The sequence below is a fragment of the Macaca mulatta genome, chromosome 8 (genome assembly GCF_049350105.2).
Source record: "Macaca mulatta isolate MMU2019108-1 chromosome 8, T2T-MMU8v2.0, whole genome shotgun sequence".
Taxonomy (NCBI): Eukaryota; Metazoa; Chordata; class Mammalia; order Primates; family Cercopithecidae; genus Macaca; species Macaca mulatta.
Genome location: NC_133413.1, coordinates 104,114,099 through 104,139,186, shown reverse-complemented (window position 1 = coordinate 104,139,186; position 25,088 = coordinate 104,114,099). Strand labels below are relative to the sequence as shown.

Genomic DNA, 25,088 nt, shown 5'->3' with positions numbered 1-25,088 from the left:
TGCAGTGTGGCGAAACACCCGGAAGGCTAATTATCCAAGCAGAGTCACAGAATGGCCACAGCTCAGGGTGGTCACCATGTTTGGGGTCTAGTCTTCTGTTTTTCCATTTGAGAAACTTCATTTTCTCTCGATTCCCCAAAATGATTAGGTTTTCATGCTGACACACCAAAGGCATAAGAAACTGTTCAATAACCAGAATATCATGTGACTATGCTCAAATTACCTTGACCAGAATTTTCTTGTTCTGATTATAATGGTATGATCATCTAAGAAAGGCAAGGGGCAGACTAGAAAAGGCATTCAGGTGGAGTATGGTGGCTCACGCCTATAATCCCAGCATTTTGGGAGACAGAGGCAGGCAGATCACTTGAGGTCAGGAGTTCAAGACCAGCCTGGGCTACATGGCGAAACCTCTTCTCTACTGAAAATAGAGAAAAACTTAGCCAGGCATGGTGGCACATGCCAATCTCAGATACTAATGAAGCTGAGGCACAAGAATCCTTTGAACCCAGTGTGCCAGGATTGTACCATTGTTCTCCAGCCTGGGTGACAGAGTGAGACTCTGTCTCAAAAACACCCAAAATGGACAGACATTCAATATAGTGTCCTCACTGGAGAAAGTCTGTGTGAATAGAAGGAGAGTGGTCAGCCCAGAACAATGAAGGAGGTCATGGGAGGCTGGCAACGCCTGTCAGAGCTTGCTCAGGGGACAGAGTCTGATCTGAGCACACTTGCTCAGGTGAGTCCTGTAGTAAGTGGTCATTAAATGACAGCTGTTATTTTTGTTAAGATGAGTGAGGATGTCTCCAGGGAGTCTTAACTGAGAATCACCTTTTGAGATTAGGTAACTCATGTTCTATTTCTTAGAGTATTGCTTCTGTATTCTTGTTTGAAGGAGTCTGCCTCTGAGGACAGAGTCCTCTTTCTGTGCAATACAGAATAATGGCTTCTGCAGGCAAACAAGTAGGGTTCAATTTTGCCTGGCTTTTTGTGCAAGCTATGTAATCCTCCATGCCTCAGTTTCCCTTATCTGTAAAACAGGAATAATAATAGTACCTACCTCCAAAAGTAGTTGTAAGAATAAATTGAGATCATGCATATGTCCTGCAACATAATAAACTCTCAATAAATGTTAACTTTTTTTTTTCTTTTTGAGACAGAGCTTTGCTCTTGTCACCCAGGCTGAAGTGCAGTGGCATGGTCTCAGCTCACTGCAACCTCCTCCTCCTGGGTTCAAGAGATTCTCCTTCCTCAGCCTCCTGAGTAGCTGGGATTACAGGTGCCCGCCACCATACCCAGCTAATTTTTGTAATGTTAGTAGAGACAGGGTTTCACCATGTTGGCCAGGCTGGTCTCGAACTCCTGAACTCAGGTGATTCGCCTACCTCTGCCTCCCAAAATGCTGGGATTACAGGCGTGAGTCACCATGCCTGGCCAATAAATGTTAACTTTTAGGGTCATGTTCCTGAGACTGCAAGGCCAGGACCAAACTATGGATTACCAAAGTAAATGATATCTAGTCAATGAGCCTAGCTCTTCAGAGTGACATCCTCTGCTTCTCTATAGATCACCTTGACATTTCAAACAAGTCACAAATACTTATAATAGTCTCACTTATTTACATATATCTGAGACATACATATTTACTGAACGTTTCCCACAACCCTACTAGTAGTATCCCCATTTTACAGATGAGGAAACTGAGGCACAGAGAGGATAATTTGTCCAGTGAGTAAAAGATGGCTCTCATTTGTGTTAACCATCTTTTTATTTTCTTATTAAACTACCTCTTCTTTCTTATAATCTTATCATTCAAGAATGGGTATTTTGCAGTGAGAAAGGGATCCACAACTCACTTTTTCTGTCATCTGTAACAATGTTTTTAAAATGTACTTTCTGCTTAACGAGTTTTGAATCCATCCACAAACGCACCAAGTAGCTATATAACGTGGTGGACAACTTTGTTATTTGCAATTGATAAAACCAAACACAAGGTTGTTCACCAGCTATTATGTAGCAGGCATCACAGAGTATACCTGTAATAGTGATTTTTCATTACTGAAATTTCAGTACTGGCTCATCTGTTCTCTTGTTTCAAAAATCCAGAAGATGGGAACACATTTATAAAGACACTTTACAAGGTTATTAATATCTATAAAACCGACTAAGTATGCATTTATTAAGCCCCCAGGTGTTGGGATTGTACTTGGCGAACATCTAAGGCAGTAAAATTACCTTTTCTGTGGTATTCTACGGTCTACAGGAGCTTTTTTATTTTTATGTTTTGAGATGGAGTCTCACTCTTTTGACCAGGCTGGAGTGCAGCGGTGCGATCTCGGCTCACTGCAGCCTCCATCTCTCGGGTTCAAGGGATTCTCCTGCCTCAGCCTCCCGGGCAGCTGGGATTACAGGCGCCCGCCACCATGCCAGGCTAATTTTTTTTTTTTTTTTTTTTAATTTTTAGTAGAGACGGGGGTTTCGCCCTGTTGGCCAGGCTGGTCTCGAACTACCGACCGCAAGTGATCCGCCCGCTTCGGCCTCCCAAAGTGCTGGGATTACGGACGTGAGCCACCGCGCCCGGCCACAGGAGCTTTTTAGAAGATGCTTTACGCCACACAGTAATGCAACACTGAAAAGACAAGTCGCCTTTTCTCTGCTTTTGCATCTCTTTCCTTAACTTCTGGAAATCTTGAATTTCCACAGTTGTCTACCGAAGATTCTCAGTACATCTACCATCTGAGCCTTGACTGTGTCTCCGAATTTCTCCTGTTGCAAATCGAGGTCCCTGGACTGGGCACAATCTGGGCATGCGCAGAAGCTCAGCCAACTCGGGGCTCCGCCTCCCCTCCTCTAGCAAGGGGAAGCGGGTGAGCGGCAGCGCGCGTGCGCAAGCGTGGTGGTGGGATACGCCTGGAGAGCGCATGGGCAGAGAAACATTACGTCCGTTTGTCCGGACCGGAGGGGCAGTGGGCGCCATCTTCTTCTAGGCTCACTGAGGGCTCTACGTGTTCTGGGGAGGCTGCTGCGACGAGGAGTGCCCTCAGCCTCCGGCCTTGTGTGTCCGACTCGGCAGCAGTGGTGTGTGTTTATTGCCAAGTGCGAAGCAGTTCCCCTCGGGGCGCCGGGGGTGGGGAGGGCTGGGCGACCAAGCCGGAAGAACCGGGAAAGGCGGGACCGGCGGCCGCGCCAGTATCTAGCGTAGCTCCTGCCGTTAGGGCACCCTCTTTTCTTGCTAAAACACCGACTCTCCCTTTCCCGTCAGCTTCCATGTGGTGGTGTATGTGCGCTTCCCAGGGATCTTGAGAGTGAAGATCTCGAAGGATTTCATAGGTATTTCTTTTTCTTTGCTATGTCATCGTAGTTAGTAGTGGCAGAAAAGCGCTGCAGGCCCGGCTCGTTAGGCTTGAGAAGGGCAAGTGTTTTCAGTTAGATTTGGGGGCAGTTCACCCTCTGGCGAGGTAGGGTGGAATGTTTGCCCTTGAGACGGCGTAACGGAAAGGCACAGAGGTTGGGCGGTCCAGGTTAATTTGAAGGCTGATTTTGGCTGAAAGTCTGGCAACAACATCGGATCCCACGTAGCAACTTTGGCCTGGCGCGAAAGAAGGAAGCTCTGACCCCTGGGAGTTATGGACAAAGGCTTTGGGCTGTAGAATCGATGCCTTCGGATGATTCCCGTTTGAGGATGTTGGGAGAAATCCTGTGCCGTGTGGATTCGTCTTCATTTACAGTTCTTCTTAGGGACTATGGCTCTCATTGGTCATTCCTTTGGTTTTTATTTTAAACATCTACATTATAAAAGGTGGATCATCATAAAGAATAATTGTGGGTTGGTGTAGATTATTTTCTCCAGGGGAAACTCACGTTTAGAGTGCGAATATGCTACATCATGACTTTGGGCTTTACGAATTAGTCGCAAAGAGTTAAAAAAATTCTCTCTCTCACCATATCTGGAAAATGACTTTTTCTTCGCTAGTTAAAAATCAAATGGATCTAATGAGATATTACTTATTCAAATTCTGCCTCCCTCCCCTTTCCCTCTCTGTATCCCGTTAAATCTTGATTAGAAGATACACATTACATATTGTTTAGCTATAATGATGATTAAGTGGGATGAATCGTATAAAAATAGAAGTTATTTAAAATGCGCTTTTAATTTCACTGACTTAAGTGACCTTTTAGGGACCCACTTTCTTTTCATAGAAATTTTAACAGATTATTGTCTTCAAATGAACACAAAGGCACGAAAATACTTTTTGCATTCATAACTAGAAAAATGCAAAATTTTAATTGCAGACTAGGGTAATTTTCGTGTTTTGCTTTCTGTAATTTAGTGTGTTAAGAGCTGAATTTCTGGAGAATTTGCTTAAGGAAATAGCATGTTGGAACCACAGAAGTGCCCATTTTGAGAGCTGGTCTTTTATAGTTGGTCTCCAAGGTGTGATACTGTGGAGGCATAAATGGTACATTACCCTACTGTCTCAGGGGCAGAGAAGTTTAAGCATTAGTTGTGTTTAACTGTGGCAAATGAGAGTAAGCTTTTTAAATAGTCTGCTTGAATTGGAATTCATGAGATTTGTGCTCATGAAACTACTTAGTTAAAAGATCTTACTAGAGATTTTTTTGAATTTGAGATATAATTATTCCTTGAAATGTCTCTAATTTCTCTTGTAGATGAATTTATGTTCCCAGGGTAAATCCCTTTAAATTTTTTTAAAAAGCTTAGGAGAGACAAGAATATGTATATCTTACGGTGCTTTCTAAAATATCTTAACAGTAAAAGAGTAGCTAAGCCAATTTGCATAGGAGGGAGTCTTGGGACTTTAATATGGATAAGCATTCCAGAAGCCATTTATAGTTTTTGTTGAAGTGTTTGTATGGATATTGGTTTGTTGAAGAAAATAGGCTTTTTTTGGGTTGTTACTGTGCAAATACTTGAATAGCAAACCTCATTAATATTTTTCAGATGTAGAATGTGTGAAGTAATTTGATGTCTTTGCTAGTTTAGCTTCTAGTTAATCTATGGACCCTTTTTAAAGGAAAACAGACCTCAGTGAATGTATCTTCAGACCCCCACTTTGGGGAACAGTGGTACTTAAGTGTAAGTACTGGATTCTTGATTAATGCAACATTTATTTGTACATTAAAAACATGTAAATTACGCCAGGCGCAGTGGATCATACCTGTAAATCCTAGCACTGTGGGAGGCTGAGGCAAGCTAGTTGCTTGAGCCCATGAGTTCCCTACCAGCCTGGGCAACATGGTGAAACCCTGGCTCTACAAAAAATACAAAAATTAGCCGGGTGTGGTGGTGCACACCTGTAGTCCCAGCTACTTGGGAGGCTGAGGTGGGAGGATTGCCTGAGCCTGGGTAAGTCTAGGCTGTAGTGAGCCAAGATCGCACCACTGCACTCCAGCCTGGGTAGCAGAGCGAGAGAGACCCTGTCTCCTCCACCAAAAAAAGTGAGTGTAAATTATAATTATTATTTTGGCAAGTCTTCGTGAAATAGTTTGGGTATCCCTGAAAGTATTAAACACAGACTTCTTTAAAAAAAAATACATTGAGATTTTCAGTAAACTGGTAATCCCAGTATTCCAGGTAATTTTTACTTTTACTTTCTACATCATCATTTGGGTTTCCTTAGTAGAGTGAAGAATAGTTGTTTGAAATGGAAATCTGCTATTGGCATTACTAATAAGATAAATAGCATTTTCTGTTTGGCTGAGAAGAATTTTACCAGTTAACTATTTTTGCAGTATAAGGAGTGCTATTGAGATTTTTAACTTTAGGGATATTGTAGTATTTGCCTTAATTATACTGGTATTATGAAATTTGGTTCTGTGCTCAGACGTGTGAGCTGTTTATGTAGACCTTTAAATTGTATCCAAACAGTAGCCCATAGGTTTGGATTTATTGTTATAAAAATTGATTTTTGAATTTCAGGCTTTGCTGTTTTATTCATTTATTGTATAATTTTGAATGGTTGCCTTAATTTGATTTGGTCTTATGTTTTGAAAGGAAGGAGAACAGCACGAGAGTTGGATATAAATATGTACTAGGTATTTGAATTTTCATGTGGCAAAATGATTGAAGGTCTTTTTTTTTTAACTTTTGGTATTGAGATTTTACTTGTAGAACAGTTTTTTGAAGTAGATGTAAAACTTGTGTACAGCAAAATGTATAGACCATAAGGATAGAATTCAGTAAACCTTGATAAATTTATACACCCATGTAACTACTACTGCATTCAAAATATATAACATTTCCATCACTCCTTTTTTTCATGCTACTTCCAATCAAGGAGCAGTTGTTCAATTTTCAGCAAGTTTTAAATTTTTAAATAATTTTTATGTCTATTTGAATATTGTATCTCCTTTTTGCAGAAGGATGATTAATTTCCCCTTGGAACAAAATACCATTTTGTAACACCTGTAATTGTGGTTCCTTATACTGCTTCACTTTTGATAGGTAATTCTGAAATGGATATCCTAATCTGGCGTTGTTTAAGATAAATTACAGGGTTCGAGGATTAATTATATTTCATTTTCTTTCCACAGTTAAGTTGCTTTTACAGAATTAACAGGTCTCCAAGAAATTGTAAAAAAGGTAAGATATCCAGAGTTTAAGGCTTTTTACAGAGGCTTGACAAAAAACATGTGAAGTAGAATAGTACATCTAGGTACCCATGGCTTCTGTTCCCTTTTTTTTTTTTAAAGACAGGGCCTCACTCTGTCACCCAGGCTGGAGTGCAGTGGCACAGTTGCAACCCATTGTATCCTGAAAATTTAAAATTGGGCTCAGGCAGTCTTCCTGCCTCAGCCTCCTGAGTAGCTGGGACTACAGGTGCATGCCACCCTGCCTGGCTAATTTTTTCTTTTTAGAGACAGGCTCTCGCTCTGTTGCCGAGGCTGGTCTTGAACTCCTGGCCTCAAGCGATCCTCTTGCCTTGGCCTTCCAAAGCCTGGAATTATAGGCGTGAGCCATCATGCTGGCCCTGGCTGTTGTTCTCTGTGTCTGGCCAGTGGTAGGCAATTTATTATCATGAGCAGAAATTACATACTAACCATAGATGACTTTTCTAAATATGTAAAATTCATTGCAGTTGATAAAATAATCTACAAAGCTGTCATGTTTCAGTAGAAGATAAGATTCTAAATGAGTCTGAAAGTAGTTTGGTCTTCTTGTGAAGCAGCATTTGGCAGACTTACAAAGGAAGATTTGATATTTTTGATGTTCCTATTGTATAGAATAGGTGATACGAAATGTTTCTTCAAGGTAGTTGGTTTATTTGTATTTTTAGATGGGAGAAAGTTTTCTTTAATAATTAGATATCAGTATTTTTGTGAACTTGTATCTTGTTTTCATTTATAAATGTTGAAGGAAGCAGGAGCCAGGTAATTACTAAGCTTAGTTTGGGCTAAGGTACTTCAAAAATAAGACTTGCTATTATGTGTACCTTTTTGTCTGCAGGTCATTATTGCTGTGGTTTGAACTCAGCATGGCTGTAGTCATCCGTTTACTGGGGCTTCCTTTTATTGCGGGGCCTGTGGATATTCGTCACTTCTTCACGGGATTGACTATTCCTGATGGAGGAGTGCATATAATTGGAGGGGAAATTGGGGAGGCTTTTATTATTTTTGCAACAGATGAAGATGCAAGACGTGCCATAAGTCGTTCAGGAGGGTTTATCAAGGATTCATCTGTAGAGCTCTTTCTTAGTAGCAAGGCAGAAATGCAGAAGACTATAGAAATGAAAAGAACTGATCGTGTAGGAAGAGGGCGTCCAGGATCTGGGACTTCAGGGGTTGGAAGCCTATCTAATTTTATTGAGTCTGTTAAGGAAGAAGCAAGTAATTCTGGATATGGCTCTTCAATTAATCAAGATGCTGGGTTTCATACTAATGGTACAGGACATGGTAATTTAAGGCCAAGAAAGACAAGGCCATTGAAGGCCGAGAATCCTTTCTTGTTTCTACGAGGTTTGCCTTACCTAGTAAATGAAGATGATGTACGTGTCTTTTTCTCTGGTTTGTGCGTGGATGGAGTAATTTTCTTAAAACATCATGATGGCCGAAATAATGGTGATGCCATAGTAAAATTTGCTTCATGTGTTGATGCTTCAGGAGGTCTTAAATGTCATAGAAGTTTTATGGGTTCAAGATTTATAGAAGTAATGCAAGGATCAGAACAACAGTGGATTGAGTTTGGTGGTAATGCAGTTAAGGAGGGTGACGTTCTTAGGAGATCTGAAGAACATTCTCCACCAAGAGGAATTAATGATAGACATTTTCGAAAACGGTCTCATTCAAAATCTCCCAGAAGAACACGTTCTCGTTCCCCTCTTGGATTTTATGTACACCTAAAAAATCTGTCCCTCAGTATTGATGAAAGAGATTTAAGAAATTTCTTTAGAGGTACTGATCTGACTGATGAACAGATTAGGTTTTTATATAAAGATGAAAACAGAACAAGATATGCCTTTGTGATGTTCAAGACTCTGAAAGACTATAATACTGCTCTGAGTTTACATAAAACTGTTTTACAGTATCGTCCAGTTCATATTGATCCAATTTCTAGAAAACAAATGTTGAAGTTCATTGCACGTTATGAAAAGAAGAGATCAGGGTCACTAGAGAGAGATAGGCCTGGACATGTTTCACAAAAATACTCTCAAGAAGGTAACTCTGGCCAGAAGCTGTGCATCTATATAAGAAATTTTCCATTTGATGTTACAAAAGTTGAAGTGCAGAAGTTCTTTGCAGACTTTCTTCTTGCTGAGGATGACATTTACTTGCTTTATGATGACAAAGGTGTTGGTCTGGGAGAAGCATTAGTGAAATTTAAATCAGAAGAACAGGCCATGAAAGCTGAACGTTTAAACCGACGAAGATTCTTAGGGACAGAGGTATTATTAAGACTTATATCTGAGGCACAAATGCAGGAGTTTGGTGTAAATTTTTCCTTGATGTCCAGTGAAAAAATGCAAGCTCGCTCAGAGTCACGTGAGCGAGGTGACCATTCTCATTTATTTGACTCAAAAGACCCACCAATATACTCAGTTGGTGCCTTTGAAAACTTTAGACATCAGCTAGAGGACTTGAGGCAACTGGATAACTTCAAGCATCCCCAGAGGGATTTCCGGCAGCCTGACAGGCACCCTCCAGAAGACTTCCGACACTCCTCAGAGGACTTTAGGTTCCCCCCAGAGGACTTCAGGCACTCCCCAGAGGACTTCAGGCGACCTCGGGAGGAAGACTTCAGGCGGCCTTCTGAGGAGGACTTCAGGCGTCCTTGGGAGGAAGATTTCAGGCGCCCTCCGGAGGATGACTTCAGGCACCCTAGGGAGGAGGACTGGAGGAGGCCCCTTGAGGAGGATTGGAGGCGGCCGCCGGAGGAGGATTTCAGGCGGTCTCCCACGGAGGACTTCAGGCAGCTTCCCGAGGAGGACTTCAGGCAACCCCCTGAGGAGGACTTCAGGTGGCTCCCAGAGGAAGATTTCAGGCAGCCACCTGAGGAGGACTGGAGACGGCCCCCAGAGGAGGACTTTAGGCGGCCTCTTCAGGGAGAATGGAGGCGACCACCCGAGGATGACTTCAGGCGGCCCCCAGAGGAGGATTTCAGGCATTCCCCTGAGGAGGACTTCAGGCAGTCACCCCAGGAGCATTTCCGGAGGCCACCTCAGGAGCATTTCCGTCGGCCACCCGCAGAGCATTTCCGGAGACCACCTCCAGAGCATTTTAGGCGGCCTCCCCCAGAGCACTTCCGGCGGCCACCCCCAGAGCATTTCAGGCGCCCACCCCCAGAACATTTCAGGCGCCCACCCCCAGAGCACTTCCGGAGACCGCCCCAGGAGCATTTCAGGCGGCCGCCTCAGGAGCATTTCAGGCGCTCCCGAGAGGAAGATTTCAGGCACCCACCAGATGAAGACTTCAGGGGCCCTCCTGATGAAGACTTTAGGCACCCTCCTGATGAGGACTTCAGGAGCCCCCAGGAGGAAGATTTTAGATGCCCTTCTGATGAAGACTTCAGGCAGCTCCCAGAGGAAGACCTTAGGGAAGCTCCGGAGGAGGACCCTAGACTTCCTGACAATTTTAGACCTCCTGGTGAGGATTTTAGGAGCCCGCCTGATGATTTTAGAAGTCACCGCCCTTTTGTGAATTTTGGTCGTCCAGAAGGTGGCAAGTTTGATTTTGGAAAGCATAATATGGGAAGTTTTCCTGAGGGGAGATTTATGCCTGATCCAAAGATAAACTGTGGTTCAGGTAGAGTAACTCCTATTAAGATAATGAATCTTCCATTTAAAGCTAATGTTAATGAAATTTTAGACTTTTTCCATGGTTACAGAATCATACCTGATTCAGTTTCAATACAGTATAATGAGCAAGGCTTACCTACAGGGGAAGCCATTGTTGCTATGATAAACTATAACGAAGCTATGGCTGCTATTAAAGATCTAAATGATAGGCCAGTTGGGCCCCGAAAAGTTAAGTTAACTTTGCTGTAGAGAGAGAGCATTTCTAAATTCAGTTATCTTCCTTGCAGTATTGATGGAGTAAAATACATTTGTTTTAAAAAGTGTGGTTTTTTTTTATAAATTATCTAATGAAATATTTTATTTTTGACCTGTGAATAGAACAAATGTAAATAGTAGAATGTGAATCTGGTTTTCTTTTGCTTGCAAATTGCCATTAATTTTTTTTTCTAATTTAAAATTACATATGCTGTTTTTTCCTTTGATGGGGAGAAAGAACTAATTCCCTGAGTTCATTCATTTTTGTTGATGTCATGGGTAAGCTTCAAGACTTATTGAAGTAGAGTTGTATTTGGGGAAGATACATTTTATATTCACTTTTTTTTCCCCATTCTGTAGTCTACATCGTTTACTCAAACTGTATAAGGAAATAGTGACTGTTCAGGTTTGGCATTTTCATTGCTACTTGCCTGCAGAATTAATGCCCTCTTCCTTGTCTGAGATATTACTGTGTTAAGTGTCCTGTTAATTATAAATAGTTCAAAATGGACAGACTGTCAACTTGAAATTTACTTATGTAAAAAGCTTAGGTGATTCTTAGGGTTTCCATGTTCATAACTTTACAAAGTTTTATAACAATAAAATTGCAACTTAATAGAACAACTAATTAACTTGTATTTGTATAAAAAGAAAAAAGAATTGCAGCTTGATACTGTGAAGTTTTTCAGTAACTTCATTAAACCATATTTATGATGGGAGGGACCAGACATTCTATAGTAATAATGTATAGTGCTGTGTATAATTCCATGGTTTCTTCAACATCTTATCAACCAAATACGATTAATACAACATACGCAAAAGACAGTAAAATAAGAATCTAATTATAGGTGCAAGAGGACTCAGGCTTATGCTGGGAAGAATCTGACAAATGGTATAGTTTTCCTAGGAAGAATTTACTGATGAGTCACATAACTTGCATGTAATATTAGGTTCTCATTTTTTAGCTTCAAAACTTTGTGTCCATGCAAAGACTCCATAACTGTTAAGACTTGTGTGGTTGAATTTTGACTTCTTTGATATTCAGCATTTAGTGCATACATTTTGCAAATAGGGAATTTGATTTTCTGTACCCATATTATTTATAGCTAACATTTATTAGGCACTTACTATGTGCTAGGCACTGTAAGCACTTTACATGCATAATCTCAGTATTCCCTATGAGTACAGGGTTAATTATTTACCTCTATTTCACAAATGAGATAATGAAGTGGGAGGTTAAGCAACTTGCTTGAAGTCACAGGTAATAAATCATGGGGCCAGTTTTAACCCAGACAGACCACTGACTCCAGTTCATGCTTTTACTGCCTCACTTTTTTAAGTGGTATTTTTAATTAGGAAGACCATGCTAAAGATACTTTCAAGGATAAGTGATATATTTTCTCACTTCAGTTGTTGGTTTAAAATTAGCATAAAAAGGTAAAACCAGCATGCTCAAACATTGAGCTCAAACATTGACATTATTAATAAAACCCGAGTGACTTTAAAAGTTTCTATCCAGGGTTTCTCTTGGGATACGCACATTGTATATTACTGGCTTATATTTCACAATTGCTCATTTTATTCAACATGATTGACTCTGGTTGGCCTTTTATAATTTTCATGAAACATAATTTTCCTCAGTTCTGTAATCCAGATTTTCCCCATTGAGTAAATAAGAATACAATTGAATTTGCATAGGGTAATTTAGACATTTAATAGGATATTGCATAGGTAGAATACTTTGTCAGTACTTAGTTACTACCTATATGTATTTTTGTGTTATTTTTCAGTGATTTAAATCTAACAAATCTGCTTAAATTTGTTTTAGTGAATATCCTGCTCACTATGGAATGAATAAACAGGTAAATTTGATACAAAAAAGCACCGCAGTATGATTCTTTAAGCTTGTAAGTAGCTAAGATAACATTAAATTGTTTGGAATATCCAAACCAAGCACAATAAAGAAAGTAGAAAGAAATATTTTTAATTGAGCAGAGATTGTATAGATGGTTCATTTGGTCACCTATCTTGAATATATGGAAAGTTAAAAAGTACTTCTCAAATACAAAGGAATAAAGCTAAGATGAAGCTTAACGTGAGGAATTACTTACTGTGGAACTGCTTTTCAAACTAGGCTGAGGTGGGATGGTGGTGGTAGTTAAGAGGCCAGCTATAGTAAACATAAGCTTTGTAGTTTTATTATTTTAAGAGCCAGAGTCTTGTTCTGTTGGCCAGGCTGGAGTGCAGTGGTCTGATAATGGTTCACTGCAGCTTCCAACTCCTGGGCTCAAGCTGTCTTCCTGCCTGAGCCTCCTGAGAGCTGGGACTACAGGTGTGTGCCATCTTGTCTGGCTAACTTTTTTTTTTATTTGTAGAGACGGTCTCACTGTGTTGCCCAGGCTGTTCTCAAATTTCTGGCCTCCTGGCCTCAAGTAATCCTCCCTCCTTGGTCTCCCAGAATGTGTTGGGATTACAGGTGTGAGCCACTGTGCCCAGCCTTGTATTTTGATTTTTAAATTATGTGAATATTTCATTTTACTCCATAATATATCCGGGCTTAATATTTTTAAACTTCATTATAAAACGTTTATTACAGAAGTGGTGTCTTCTAGTTGGGAGCCATCTTTGCACATCTGTCTCCAACTCTGCCTTTAGTGATATGTCAATAACAAATTGGCCATGACAGGAGTATTTTACACCATGGAAATTGATAAATGCAGCAAATCAAGGAATTCCCCTTCCGTTGTCCCCTCAGAGAGCCAGCTTCCCAGCACCTCATCAATTTCAAATATAAAAAAAGAACAGTAAATTTTCATGTACACATCACTCAGCTTCAGTAATTGTCATCTCATAGCCAGTTTTTCCTCTCCTATCCTCAAGGTATACCAGGTACACTGGAGGTGTATTCTCTAGTCTGATATCCAGTGGCATTTGTCTTAAACATTTTTGTCTAGAAAGTATCTAAAAAAATGTAGATCATGTCTAGAAAGTCAATCCAACAACCAAGAGATAGGTAAAAATCATATTAGGAATGCATTTCTATTAATTTACTGATATCACTGTTAAGAGCAGTGGTTCTTGATCCATATGTCACCTGTTAAGTAGTGACCTTGCTGCCTCTGTTTTTGCAGTAAATAATAGCTGTTGTTTATTGAGGTGTATTAGAAACTATATGATGTATAATTATGTATGAATTAACTATCATTTAATTCTGATAATCCTAGTAAATGTACTACAGGTCGAGTATTCCTGATCTGGAAATTTGAAATTTCAAATGCTCCAAAAATTGCAAGCTTTTTGAGTGCCAACATGATGTTCAAAGAAAATGCTCATTGCAGCATTTAAGATTTCAGATTTTTGGGTTAGGAATGTTGAGCTGGTATAATGCAAATACTCCAAAATCTGAAGAAATCCAAAGTCTTAAATACTTCTGGTCCCAAGCACTTCAGATAAAGGATACTCAATTTGTATTCCTATTTTGGAGATAAGAGATGGAGACTTACAGGCTGGGTTGGTTGGATTGGTTGCCTGTTTTTTGTTGTTGTTGCAGTGGGAAGCTAGGAATGGTTTTTTACATTTTTAAGTGTACTTAAGTCTTAAATGGTTACATAAGTACCCGTATAATAGTCTTGAATTTGCCTCAACCCACCAAGAGTAAAAATGTTTACTATCTGGCCCTTTAAGAAGTTTGCCAACCTAGGTCTGGTCTAAATAATGAAAATTTTACATTAATGAAGGTATTTTCATGGATAGTATTCCTTTTGTTCTTAGAATATTTCTCTGAGGTAGGCAGAATGTATGTTTTATTCTAGAATTATTGGTTTATGCAGTTTTAACTTTACAAATAAAGCAAATCATGCTCAAGAGAAGTTGCTATTTAGTAAACAGCAAAATAAATATAATAACTGTTTTCCCCCGAACTACAACCAAATTTAAATACTAAGTGAGGAAGCAGTAAATATCCAATGATAATCTTGAGTTTCTTAATATCTATTTAGGGTTTTAAAAAAAGTACTGAAATAACTTTGTCACTTAGGACTATTCTCAGGAAAGAGTGCTTTGTTAAGAGCCATGAATGACAAAGTCAAAAGCTTTCTAGAAATCTTTATTTTTCTGTTATGAATAATTGCATTTTCTAATTATCCCAAATGATTTTATAAATTCCCTTTTATATGCCTGCCTGGGATCCATGAAATAAAAGTATAATTCCTTACCAAAAGAGAAGCATCAGAGACACTGAAAGGCTCCAATTGTTTTATATTTTCAGAAATAAAAGTGATTGTATACCCTTTTATTAACTGCATGGTAGCTTGGCAAAATTTTTATAGAATTTTTAATGATTTATGGTGTTCTGTGATGAGGCAACATTCCACTAAATTAGCCTTCCAAAAGTTGCAGTATCATGTATAAGTATGACAGTTTTGTTTTAAAACCAGAGTCAGATTGAATGTGGCTTTTTTTTACAGCTGAAATGTATGCCTTATGTGTATTCATAACACATTGATATCTTAGTGTCACATTATCTTTATTCTTTGATTATACTCTTGAAAAGTAAATTTACTTATCAAATGATAAAGTTTTAAGGGAAAGTAAAAAAAAAATATTTTTTCTTAAGGCTTCATGGAATAGAATTACATGTAATCAGAATGACTACATAGGACCCTTTTCTGGTAATGAAAGCATGGAGTCTTAACCAAAAAGCTAAGCAGAATTGTTAGATCTTTTGGTTTCTGTCATAATGTACTATTGGAACTTCAAGTAGATATAGTACATTAATATGAAATACTTTGAAATACACCATCTTTGGAAAAAAAAGGTACTTACACAAAAATCACCTAACACTAGTTAGGATGTTGAAATGACTGGTATGTAATATTTTTTAAAGCCTTCATTTTTGGTCAGCATAAGTTTCCTTTAATTATTTTTCTGTTTCCAGTTGGACTTCACTTTGAGGCTTAACATATCAAAGTGAGTATAAAGTTCTATAGTTTAGTCATTGTGGATTCCATGTCATTTATGATGAAAATGGAAATGTGTAGTTTACTTAAGAAAATTTTCTTCTTCTGTAACATCTAACTCTTCATCCTCATCATCATCTGCTTGTTGATCCTTTCTTAGTCGACAAGTGGATACCTGTTAAAAGTCAACACACTTTTTAAAATAAAAATACTAACTTAAAAAAATTTTACATGCTTGGTATCTTTTTATGCTATTAAAGGGCACACAACAAATATTTCAAAAAAAAGTCCATGTCATAATTTTTAGTAGTGACAATTCCCTATGAATTTTAAGGTCAGAGGCCAGTTTTTTCATTCATGATATTTTTTGAATAAAAATGTGTAATTAGCCATTTGATTTTAGTTGGATAGCCATCAATACTTCAGAAACACTACTTTAAAAGTATAGACTTAGTATATTATGAATGTTAAAAATAAATTTTGGGTCACAAAAACAGCATTTGAGAATCATAAAATGGATGGCAAAAATAGAAGGATATTTCAGCTAGGCAGTGGGACAGAAATACTGATGTAAAAGTAGTGTGATTTAAATGGAATGAGTTGAGAATCTGAACTCACCAGTTTTAAGTTGCCTGACTGCTGCCACATAGGGCATGTTGCTTAAAACTTCTCTGAGAGTGATTGTATCTAACCCAGAGGACATTTGGGAATGTCTAGAGACACTGTTGTTTGTCACTATTGGGGCTGTGTGTTTATGTGTGCTGCTGGCATGTTGTGGGTAGAGGCTGGGATGCTAATATCTGCCTAATATTGTCACAATATACAGGACAGTATTCCATCCCCTTCTTCCTTCCTGGTGGGCCCAATTATTTGTCCCAAAGTCAGCAGTGTTGAGGTTGAGAAACCTGGGATAATGCATTCTAAAGTGCTATACAAGTGTTAGCTAAGGTAACATTATTAGTTGTAGTCAAAACCTTTTTTTTTTTTTTTGAGACGGAGTCTCGCTCTGTTGCTTAGGCTGGAGTGCAGTGGCCCAATCTCGGCTCACTGCAACCTCCGCCTCCCAGGTTCACGCCCTTCTCTCGCCTCAGCCTCCCGAGTAGCTGGGACTACAGGTGCCTGTCATCATGCCCAGCTAATTTTTTTTTTTTTGCATTTTTAATAGAGATGGGGTTTCACTGTGTTAGCCAGGATTGTCTCGATCTCCTGACCTCGTGATCCAGCCACCTCGGCCTCCCAAAGTGCTGGGATTGCAGGCGTGAGCCACTGTGCCCGGCAAAACTTTATATGGACTATAAAAGTAAATTTATAGAATTTATGTTCAAAGCACTTAATGCTGGAATAATAAAAATATAATTGGGTTGGGGGAGAGATACATATAAAACAAAATAAATGCTTAGAGGAGAATCAAATGAAAATAGAAGGTATGAAATTTACCTAAAAGTTGTATTTTGAAAATAGTTTGTTGAGTTGCATATTCTGAAAGCTAGATATGAAAAGGGCATAGCTCTCTAGATGAGGGTTTGGCAAGTTGTGGCCCAGCCAGCCTCCTGCTTTTGTAAATAGAATTTTATTAGAACACAGTCATACTGCTTTATGTGTTACTTATAGTTGTTATTTATAGTTGTTGGGGTAGAAACCATATGGCCCACAAAGCCTAAGATACTTAGTCTCCACATCTTACAGAAAAAGTTTGTCAGCCCCTGCTCTAGATACTGGGAAACTCAGGCTTTCTGGATGTAGACAAAAATGATTTTTGTGTTCAGTAAAAGCCATTTTTTGGTATAATTTGGTATTTAACTTTATAATTTAATCAGATCCACTAAGTCTTGATAGTGAGATTTAAACCTAAGTTTGACTTCAGAATCTATGCTCTTCATATTATAGAAGATAACACATCTGCATGAGCATTCTTCTGTCTTTTCCACTTCTGCTCTGAAGTGTTATGTTTTAGAGAGTAATATGTAATTACAGTATAAAAGATACTTAAGAAATAACAGAGCTGCAACTTAGTGCAATCTTCTGTCATTATAGAAGAGGAAATAGGTCCAGGGGAAGGTAAATTACCTGAGGTGGTATGACTGAGGGGAAACATTTTTAGAACTCAACAATTCCAAAGGCAGCAGCTCAAATTCCTTTAAGAGTATGGTTTCTTGCTCACCTGTCCTGTTCCAGATACACACTTAGCTGACAGTGATCTCTGAAGAGGTGACTTTGAATTTGCTCGTACAATATCTAAACGAGATGAATAATCTGGTGCATACAGAGAATTTCGGAAAACCTATTATAATGATAAAATAGCATTATAAAGTAGATGCTAAACAAAAGACAGTCAAATTAAGTTCCTTAGTTTTTTGTTTTTTTTTAAAACAACTGCCCCCAAATGGACAAAATTCCAATTATTGTAAATGTAAAAGAAAAAAATAAGCTAGAAAGATAAAAGCTAAAAATTCTATTTGAACTATGCAAGATGATGATAGATATTAAACAGTAATTAGTCATGAAACAAGCATTTAAATGCTTTTGCCAGGAGAACTGCAAAAGTTGAGACCTTCCAAGAGCATGCAGGCTAGTAGGGAGGCTGCGACTCATACCTTTGAATCCTTCTGTTCTGCATATGGTCAACTCCTACCAATTTAACTCTGCAGTACTGCTATGAAAATTACATAAGACTAAATTGGAACCACTATAATGTATGGATTCCAACCTTACTAGGGTCTGGAATGCCATGACTTGTCAGTTCTCTTTCCTTAAGGCACTATTTCCAAATGTTACCACTCTCAAGCCTTTCTAGCTCCATCTTTTCTACCCTATCCCCACTACTACTCTAATAGACTAATTAGGCAAGGTTATCAGATATGAATCTCTTCAACTTTCCTCCTTTCCCTTCTCTCTTTTTAAAAATACCATTCTCATTTATTTCCAATGTGCATTTTTTCCTTTAACCAAAACTTCAAACCCAACCAGCAAACAAAAGCTTCTGTTGTCCACAGGTTCCCTCTCCTAGAAAACAAGCTCAAAACCAGTCTCTCTTTTTTTTTTTTTTTTAAGTTATCTCAAGGTATAACTTCTTAAACTTTCTAGAATATTCGACTTCATCTCCATTTTTTTTAAATTTCTATTTATTTATCAACAAACTACAATTGAGCTTTTCACCTTCCACTAAAATTGCTCTTGCTCACATCACCAAGGTCTTTTTTTCCTTTTCATCCTCACTGACCCCTTCCTGAAACTTAAATGCTACCAAGCTCTTTCATTGTCCTAGTTTCTCTATTTCTTTACATCTCTTTTTCTACTACTTACACCTAAAATATTTTTAAAGGGTTTCCGTTAGGCCACTTTTTATATATAAAAACAATGCTGCTGTGCACAGTGGCTCATGCCTATAATCCCAGCGCTTTGGGAGGCCAAGGCAGGAGGATCACTTGAGCCTAGGAGTTTGAGACCAGCCTGAGCAACATGGCGAAACTCCATCTCTCCAAACAATTAAAAAAGCAGTCAGCCAGGGGTGGTGGCACACGCCTGTAGTCCCAGCTACTTGGGAGGCTGAGGCAGGAGAATCACTTGAGCCTGGGAGGCAGAGGTTGCAGTGAGCCAAGATCACACCACTGCACTCCAGCCTGGGCAACAGAGCGAGACCCTGTCTCAAAGTTTCTCTGCAAGATCTTATCTACACTGTTAATGACTACCCTTCAACTAATCCCCTGACAAGCATACCCTGTGATAGCTGTATTCATGCTCCCAATTATCTCCTGCTCTAGACCAGCACTGTCCAGTAGAACTTTCTGAGATGATGGAAATGCTTGCTGTTCTGTACTGTACAAAAACGTAGCCACTGGCCATGTGTGGCTACTAAGTACTTGAAATGTGGTTCATGTGGCTGAGGAGCTGAATTTTTAAATTGAACTTTAAATAGTTATATATGCCTAATGGCTACTGAACAGTGTAGCTCTAGATTAGCTATTACAATAAAAGACATTATCTTTTACCTAGAAGACCAAGCTATAAGCCTGGGCATTCTCTCTAAATTTCTCACCTGACACTTTGGGAGGCTGACGCAGGTGGATCGCTTGAGCCCTAGGAGTTCAAGACCAGCCTGGGCAACATGGCGAAATTCCATCTCTACAAAAAATACGAAAATTAGCCAGGCATAGTGGGACGTGCCTGTAATTCCAGCTACTTGGGAAGCCGAGGTGGGAGGATCACCTAAGCTCAGAGGTCAAGGCTGCAGTGAGCCATGATTGTGCCATTGCACGCCAGCATGGGCAATAGGATGAGACCCTGTCTCAAAAAAAAAATTTATATAAAACTTACAGATTTTCTCACCTGAGGCACTTCTCTTTTATTGACTCTACATACCATGCCTTTATAGCTTACTTTTTATTTAAGGCCAAAATATGTTATTGCTGTCTTTTTTTAGACAGGGACCCCTCTGTCACTCAGGCTGAAATGCAGTAGTGCAGTCATAGCTCACTGTAGCCTCGAACTCCTGGGCTCAAGTGATTCTCCTGCTTCAGCTTCCTGAGTAGTTGGGGCCACAGGTGTACTTTGGCTAGTTTTTTCATTTTTTGTGCAGACAGTGTCTTGCTACGTTGCCCAGGCTGTCTCAAACTCCTGGCCACAAACCTCCTGCTTCAGCCTCCTGTAATGCTGAGATTACAAGTGTGAGCCACCATGCTTGGCCTCTTTCTCTATTCTAAAACTTTCTGTGACTCTTGACTGTAAATTCAGAACCTAAATTATACTATGCCTTTGCAATGCTGGTTCCTTAGCCTAGAATTACAGCAAACTGTCCTTCAAGAATTACTTGTCCTTCAAGAACAATGTAAAACGCCATCTTTCTTCTACATTCCCCTATTGTCTGAGTAGCTCCTACTGTTCATACTCTCAAGTATGGCTTTTAACTCAGTGTTTTGTAATCGATTATGTATCTGTCTCAAGTTCTCTTAAGCAAGGGAGCCCTGTTTTATCTATGCATCTCCCCCCTGGCAAATAGAAGATGTTAATTAAATTCACTTTTGCCAAATGAATGATGTTAACCGTTAAGTTGCAAACATAGTTAACATCATTCATTTGGCCAAAGTGAATTTAATTAACATCTTCTATGGGGGGGAAAAGGAGACCCAAATTAGGGGATGGCTATACATTCCTTTAAATCTCAGAGAACTGCAGGACACGGAAGGAATCAAGGATAAAACATAGGAGGTAAGACTTGTGTTTTAAAGTAATTCAGGGATGCTAATTAGGTAAACAGGTTACCAAGGACCAAATTCAATTTTGGTGCCAGACATGGACCACTGACATCCTGGTATGATATAAAAATGCAATGACTTGGCCAGGTGCGGTGGCTCACGCCTGCAGTCCCAGCACTTTGGGAGGCTGAGGCGGGCGGATCATGAGGTCAGGAGATCAAGACCATCTTGGCTAACATGTTGAAACCCTGTCTCTACTAAAAATACAAAAAATTAGCTGGGCGAGGTGGTGGGTGCCTGTAGTCCCAGCTACTTGGGAGGCTGAAGCAGGAGAATGGCGTGCACCCGGGAGGCGGAGGTTGCAGTGAGCTGAGATCATGCCACTGCACTCCAACCTGGGCAACAGAGTGAGACTCCATCTCCAAAAAAAAACAAAAAAGCAATGACTCATTAAACAACTGGTATTTGGAGGAGAAACATTTTTCTTAAAAACATTCCTTTAACTTTTCTAGCAAAGATGGAATTTAAAGTGGGAAATGGAAAACAGTATGTAACCCTTGGAATACAAGTCTATACCACTTAAATATTTATTAAAATTAACATTTTACTCCAATTTATTGGCAATAATGCATTTTCCAACATGGTCCAGTATTTCTTCTAAGAGCAGTTCTCAAGATCTGAATGTGCTCTGAAGTTAATACAGAGGTGACCTGACAATACTTTTTTTTTTTTTTTTTTTTTTTTCCGTGAGATGGAGTCTCACCCTTTCACCCAGGCTGGAGTGCAATGGCGCGATCTTGGCTCACTGCAACCTCTGCCTCCCAGGGTCAAGTGATTCTTCGGTCTCAGCCTCCCAAGTAGTTGGGATCACAGGCACGTGCCACCATGCCTGGCTAATTTTTTATATCTTTAGTAGAGACAGAGTTTCACCATGTTGGCCAGGATGGTCTCGAACTCCTGACCTCATGATCCGCCTGCCTCAGCCTCCCCAAGTGCTGGGATTACAGGCCTGAGCCACCGCACCTGGCCGACAGTATTTTTTTGTGAAAAACAATTAAGATGGTTTGTGATACAACTAGAGGAGCCTAACTACAAAACGCTGGCTGCAGCTGGAATACATCTCAGCAGTTCTCACAAAGCATAGACTATCTGGAAGAATAGCAAGTTATTTCTCAGTCTTTTTCTGCATGTTTTCTTTGCTTCTTTCCAAGAAACCTTGTATTTACAGGATCCTTCCTCTTGGTAGGTACCTGTTTGATACTGTATCAGTTACATGAATTAGTTACTTCCCCTGGTCCCACAATTCTCTCCAGACTGTTCTCTCCACAATTGCTATATGGCATAATAATAAATAGTTTATGCCCGTGGTTCATTGAACATGTGCTCGTGTCCTATACTGTGCTGTTTTGCTTTTGTTTTTTTCCATGACATGCCATGATTCTCAACTGTATTGTTTTAAATACACTGTTCTTTCTTCACAACAGTCCTGCCTCAGGACCTTTGTATATCTATCTATGCCCTCTCCCTGAAAGTTTTTGCCAGGCACCCTCCCATGCATCTCTCAAGATTCTAAGAGATCACTCTGATTCTCCAGACTATTTGTAACCCTCCATTACACACAGCACACTTTTTTTTTCCCCTTTATAGGACTGGTCATATTATTAAAAAATCGTTAGTTATTTTTTTGCATGTCGAATTCCCTGGTAGATTTAAAGTTACTGCTTTGACAACTTGGACTGTTTCTAACTTAGAATGCTAAATCCTTCACACTTAGAATGGTGCTTGGCGCATATGAGGTGCTCAATAAATAGTTGTTGAACAAACACGACATGAGGTAAGTACTACAGTATCTCCATTTTAGAAAGGAGGAAGCTGAAGAGCGAGTAAGTTAACTTGCTCAGTATTACTTCACTAGAAAGTAGGGGAGTTGATATTAAAAAAAAAATCTACCACATATTCCTGAGACCTTTAGTTTTACATAGAGCTCTTTTCCCACAAACTACTTAGATGGCTGATTAAGAGTAGTGGTAAGTTATAAAGGAAGTGGTGTAACAAAAAAATACCTAGGGCCTCTGGGATAAGAAGGAAAACCTTGGGGACTGAAGGGCTTGAAGGAACTTTAAGGTCAGTTAACAAATGGCATGTCAAAGGTATTATACAAAGAAGAATGAAAATACTTATAAAGTGGACTACAGTCTTGAAGAAGAATTGGGGGATCACTTTTGAACCTGCCACTAAATGCAGTGTTATTTCTTGCAGGAAATGATTAATGTTACTCAGCAAGAACCATACTTCTGGAAGTCTAATGTAGAGAGGATTAAAGCATAATGGGCCTTGTAGTCAGACTTCCGGATCAGACTTTCAGCTCTGCTACTTAGTAGCTATGAGATCTCTGGGAAGTTTCTTAACTTCACTATGCTTCCGTTTTCTCATCCACAGAAATCAGAAATAAGTACTTTCATCAAAGTTGTTGAGAGGATTAAAATAATATAGTTAAAATGCAAAGATCAATAGCTGACTCAATGTAATATGTAAACATTTGCTATTTTATTATTTTATAAATGACAGATGAAAGCTTGATAGTCAATTTTTTTTGGGGGGGGGGGATGGAGTTTCTGTTGCCAGGCTGGAGTGCAATGGCGTGATCTTGGCTCACTGCAACCTCCGACTCTTGGATTCAAGCGATTCTCTTGCCTCAGCCTCCCAAGTAGCTGGGATTACAGGCGTGTGCCACCAAGCCTGGCTAATTTTTGAGACGGGGTTTCACCACGTTGACCAGGATGGTCTCAATATCCTGACCACGTGATCCGCCTGCCTCGGCCTCCCAAAGTATTGGGATTACAGGCATGAGCCACCGTGCCCGCCCTTTTTATTTTTGGAGATGGAGTCTCACTCTGTCACCCAGGCTGGAGTGCAGTGGCACAATATGAGCTAACTGCAACCTCCGCCTCCCGGGTTCAAGTGATTCTCTTGCCTCAGCCTCCCAAGTAGCTGGGATTATAGGTGCCCACCACCATGCCCAGCTAATTTTTGTATTTTTAGTAGAGACGGGGTTTCAGCATGGTGGCCAGACTGGTCTTGAACTCCTGACTTCAGGTGATCCACCCGCCTTGGGCTCCCCAAGTGCTGGGATTGCAGGCGTGAGCCACTGCGCCTGGCCTTCATAATCAAGTTTTAAAAGCAGGACATGAAAAGGAGTGAAAGTTAAGAAACCTTAGCTGTAGTGTTTGGAAGTAACACTTGGGAAGTCATTACTGACAAATAGAGAAATATAAATATGTATATATAACTGATATAAAACAAATTAGATTTTGACATTAGAAACATATATACACATACTGTAGTATGTACTTCATTTTATTTAACCTATATTCTGGTTTTAAGTTTCCTGAAGCCCATGGAGTAATGGGACGGGAAGGCTCAGAGGATCTCTTTATTGATAGTTAAGATACAAATAAAAATTAGGCCAGGCGCAGTGACTCACGCCTGTGATCCCAGCACTTTGGGAGGCCAAGGCGGGCAGATTACGAGGTCAGGAGTTCGAAAGCAGCCTGGCCAATATGGTGAAACCCCATCTCTACTAAAAATAGAAAAATTAGCCGGGCGTGGTGGCAGGCACCTGTAATCCCGGCTACTAGGGAGGCTGAGGCAGAAGAATCACTTGAACCTGGGAGGTGGAGGTTGCAGTGAGCCGAGATCGCACCACTGCACTCCAGACTAGGTGACAGAGCAAGACTCCGTCTTGGAGGCAGGGGGAAGATACAAAAAAAAATTGGGGGGAATCTTCAAATTTGTTAAGTGGTAGACACTTCCATATTTTATTAATACAGAATTCTTGTTATATGTTGGGATTACATGGCTTTTTTCACTTCTGTATTAGAGATGAGATGGGGAAAGTATGTCTTGAACAGTTTACTTCAGCATAAATACTTTCGTACCTTTATTTTTTCCTTTTGGAAGGTAAGAGGGTTGGATATTTACAAAATTGCTCATTGAGGACCAGGCTTTGATATTTACTTGCTCTAATGTTAGTTGGCCAATCAGAATTATCTGCATTTAACTAAAACCATCAGCATAAAGCAAGCTTACATAACCTACATTTATTTCATAGCTTAGTGATTACATTACATAGTCAGAATCCTGATTCTGCTATTTACTAGCTAAGTGGCCACAAATAAGTTATTTAAATCCTCTTGGCCTGTTTCTGTAGTTGCAAAATGAGAGTTACAGCAGCACCTACCACCTAAGATTTTGAGGTTTGAATGAGAAAATGCATGTAAAGCTCTGGGTATTGTGCATGATGTAAACACTCAAATGTTACTGAAGTCACTAAATGTTAGTTATTTTTTAGCACACTTCAGTGGGCTTATATCACCAGTCAAAATGATACACAGTATTTTATTTAATGGCTTTATGTAAATTGTATTTTA

The 25,088-nt window shown here is 39.6% G+C and overlaps 2 protein-coding genes across 7 annotated transcripts in view; one reads left to right on the top strand and one right to left on the bottom strand.

The window, feature by feature from the left end:
- The first annotated feature begins 2,965 nt into the window (after window positions 1–2,965).
- Window positions 2,966–15,691, top strand: RBM12B (RNA binding motif protein 12B). Of its 5 annotated transcripts, XM_002808485.4 has the most exons (4): window positions 2,966–3,078; window positions 3,263–3,330; window positions 6,556–6,604; window positions 7,469–15,691. In XM_002808485.4, exon 4 carries the CDS (start codon window positions 7,497–7,499, stop codon window positions 10,500–10,502), a length of 3,006 nt encoding a protein of 1,001 aa, XP_002808531.4. In that variant the 5' UTR covers window positions 2,966–3,078; window positions 3,263–3,330; window positions 6,556–6,604; window positions 7,469–7,496; the 3' UTR covers window positions 10,503–15,691. The 5 variants fall into 5 exon arrangements, with proteins under 5 accessions (XP_002808531.4, XP_015001177.3, XP_015001176.3 ...); XM_015145691.3 differs by lacking the exon at window positions 3,263–3,330; XM_015145690.3 differs by having other exon boundaries at window positions 2,966–3,330.
- CIBAR1 (CBY1 interacting BAR domain containing 1) overlaps window positions 14,599–25,088 on the bottom strand; it is a 29,796-nt gene continuing 19,306 nt past the window's right edge. Inside the window, exons 7-8 of one of the 2 annotated variants that reach the window (XM_015145648.3) lie at window positions 17,628–17,747; window positions 14,599–15,641 (exon numbers count right to left, since the gene is read on the bottom strand). In XM_015145648.3, coding sequence (XP_015001134.1) covers window positions 15,549–15,641; window positions 17,628–17,747 — 213 coding nt within the window. In that variant the 3' untranslated portion in view covers window positions 14,599–15,548. The remainder of the gene's footprint in view (window positions 15,642–17,627; window positions 17,748–25,088) is intronic. The other variant, NM_001265930.1, reaches the window with a different exon arrangement.

Bases quoted from the DNA above. Each gene is read 5' to 3' on its own strand.
- RBM12B (XM_015145691.3), top strand. From the start codon at position 7,497: ATGGCTGTAGTCATCCGTTTACTGGGGCTTCCTTTTATTGCGGGGCCT.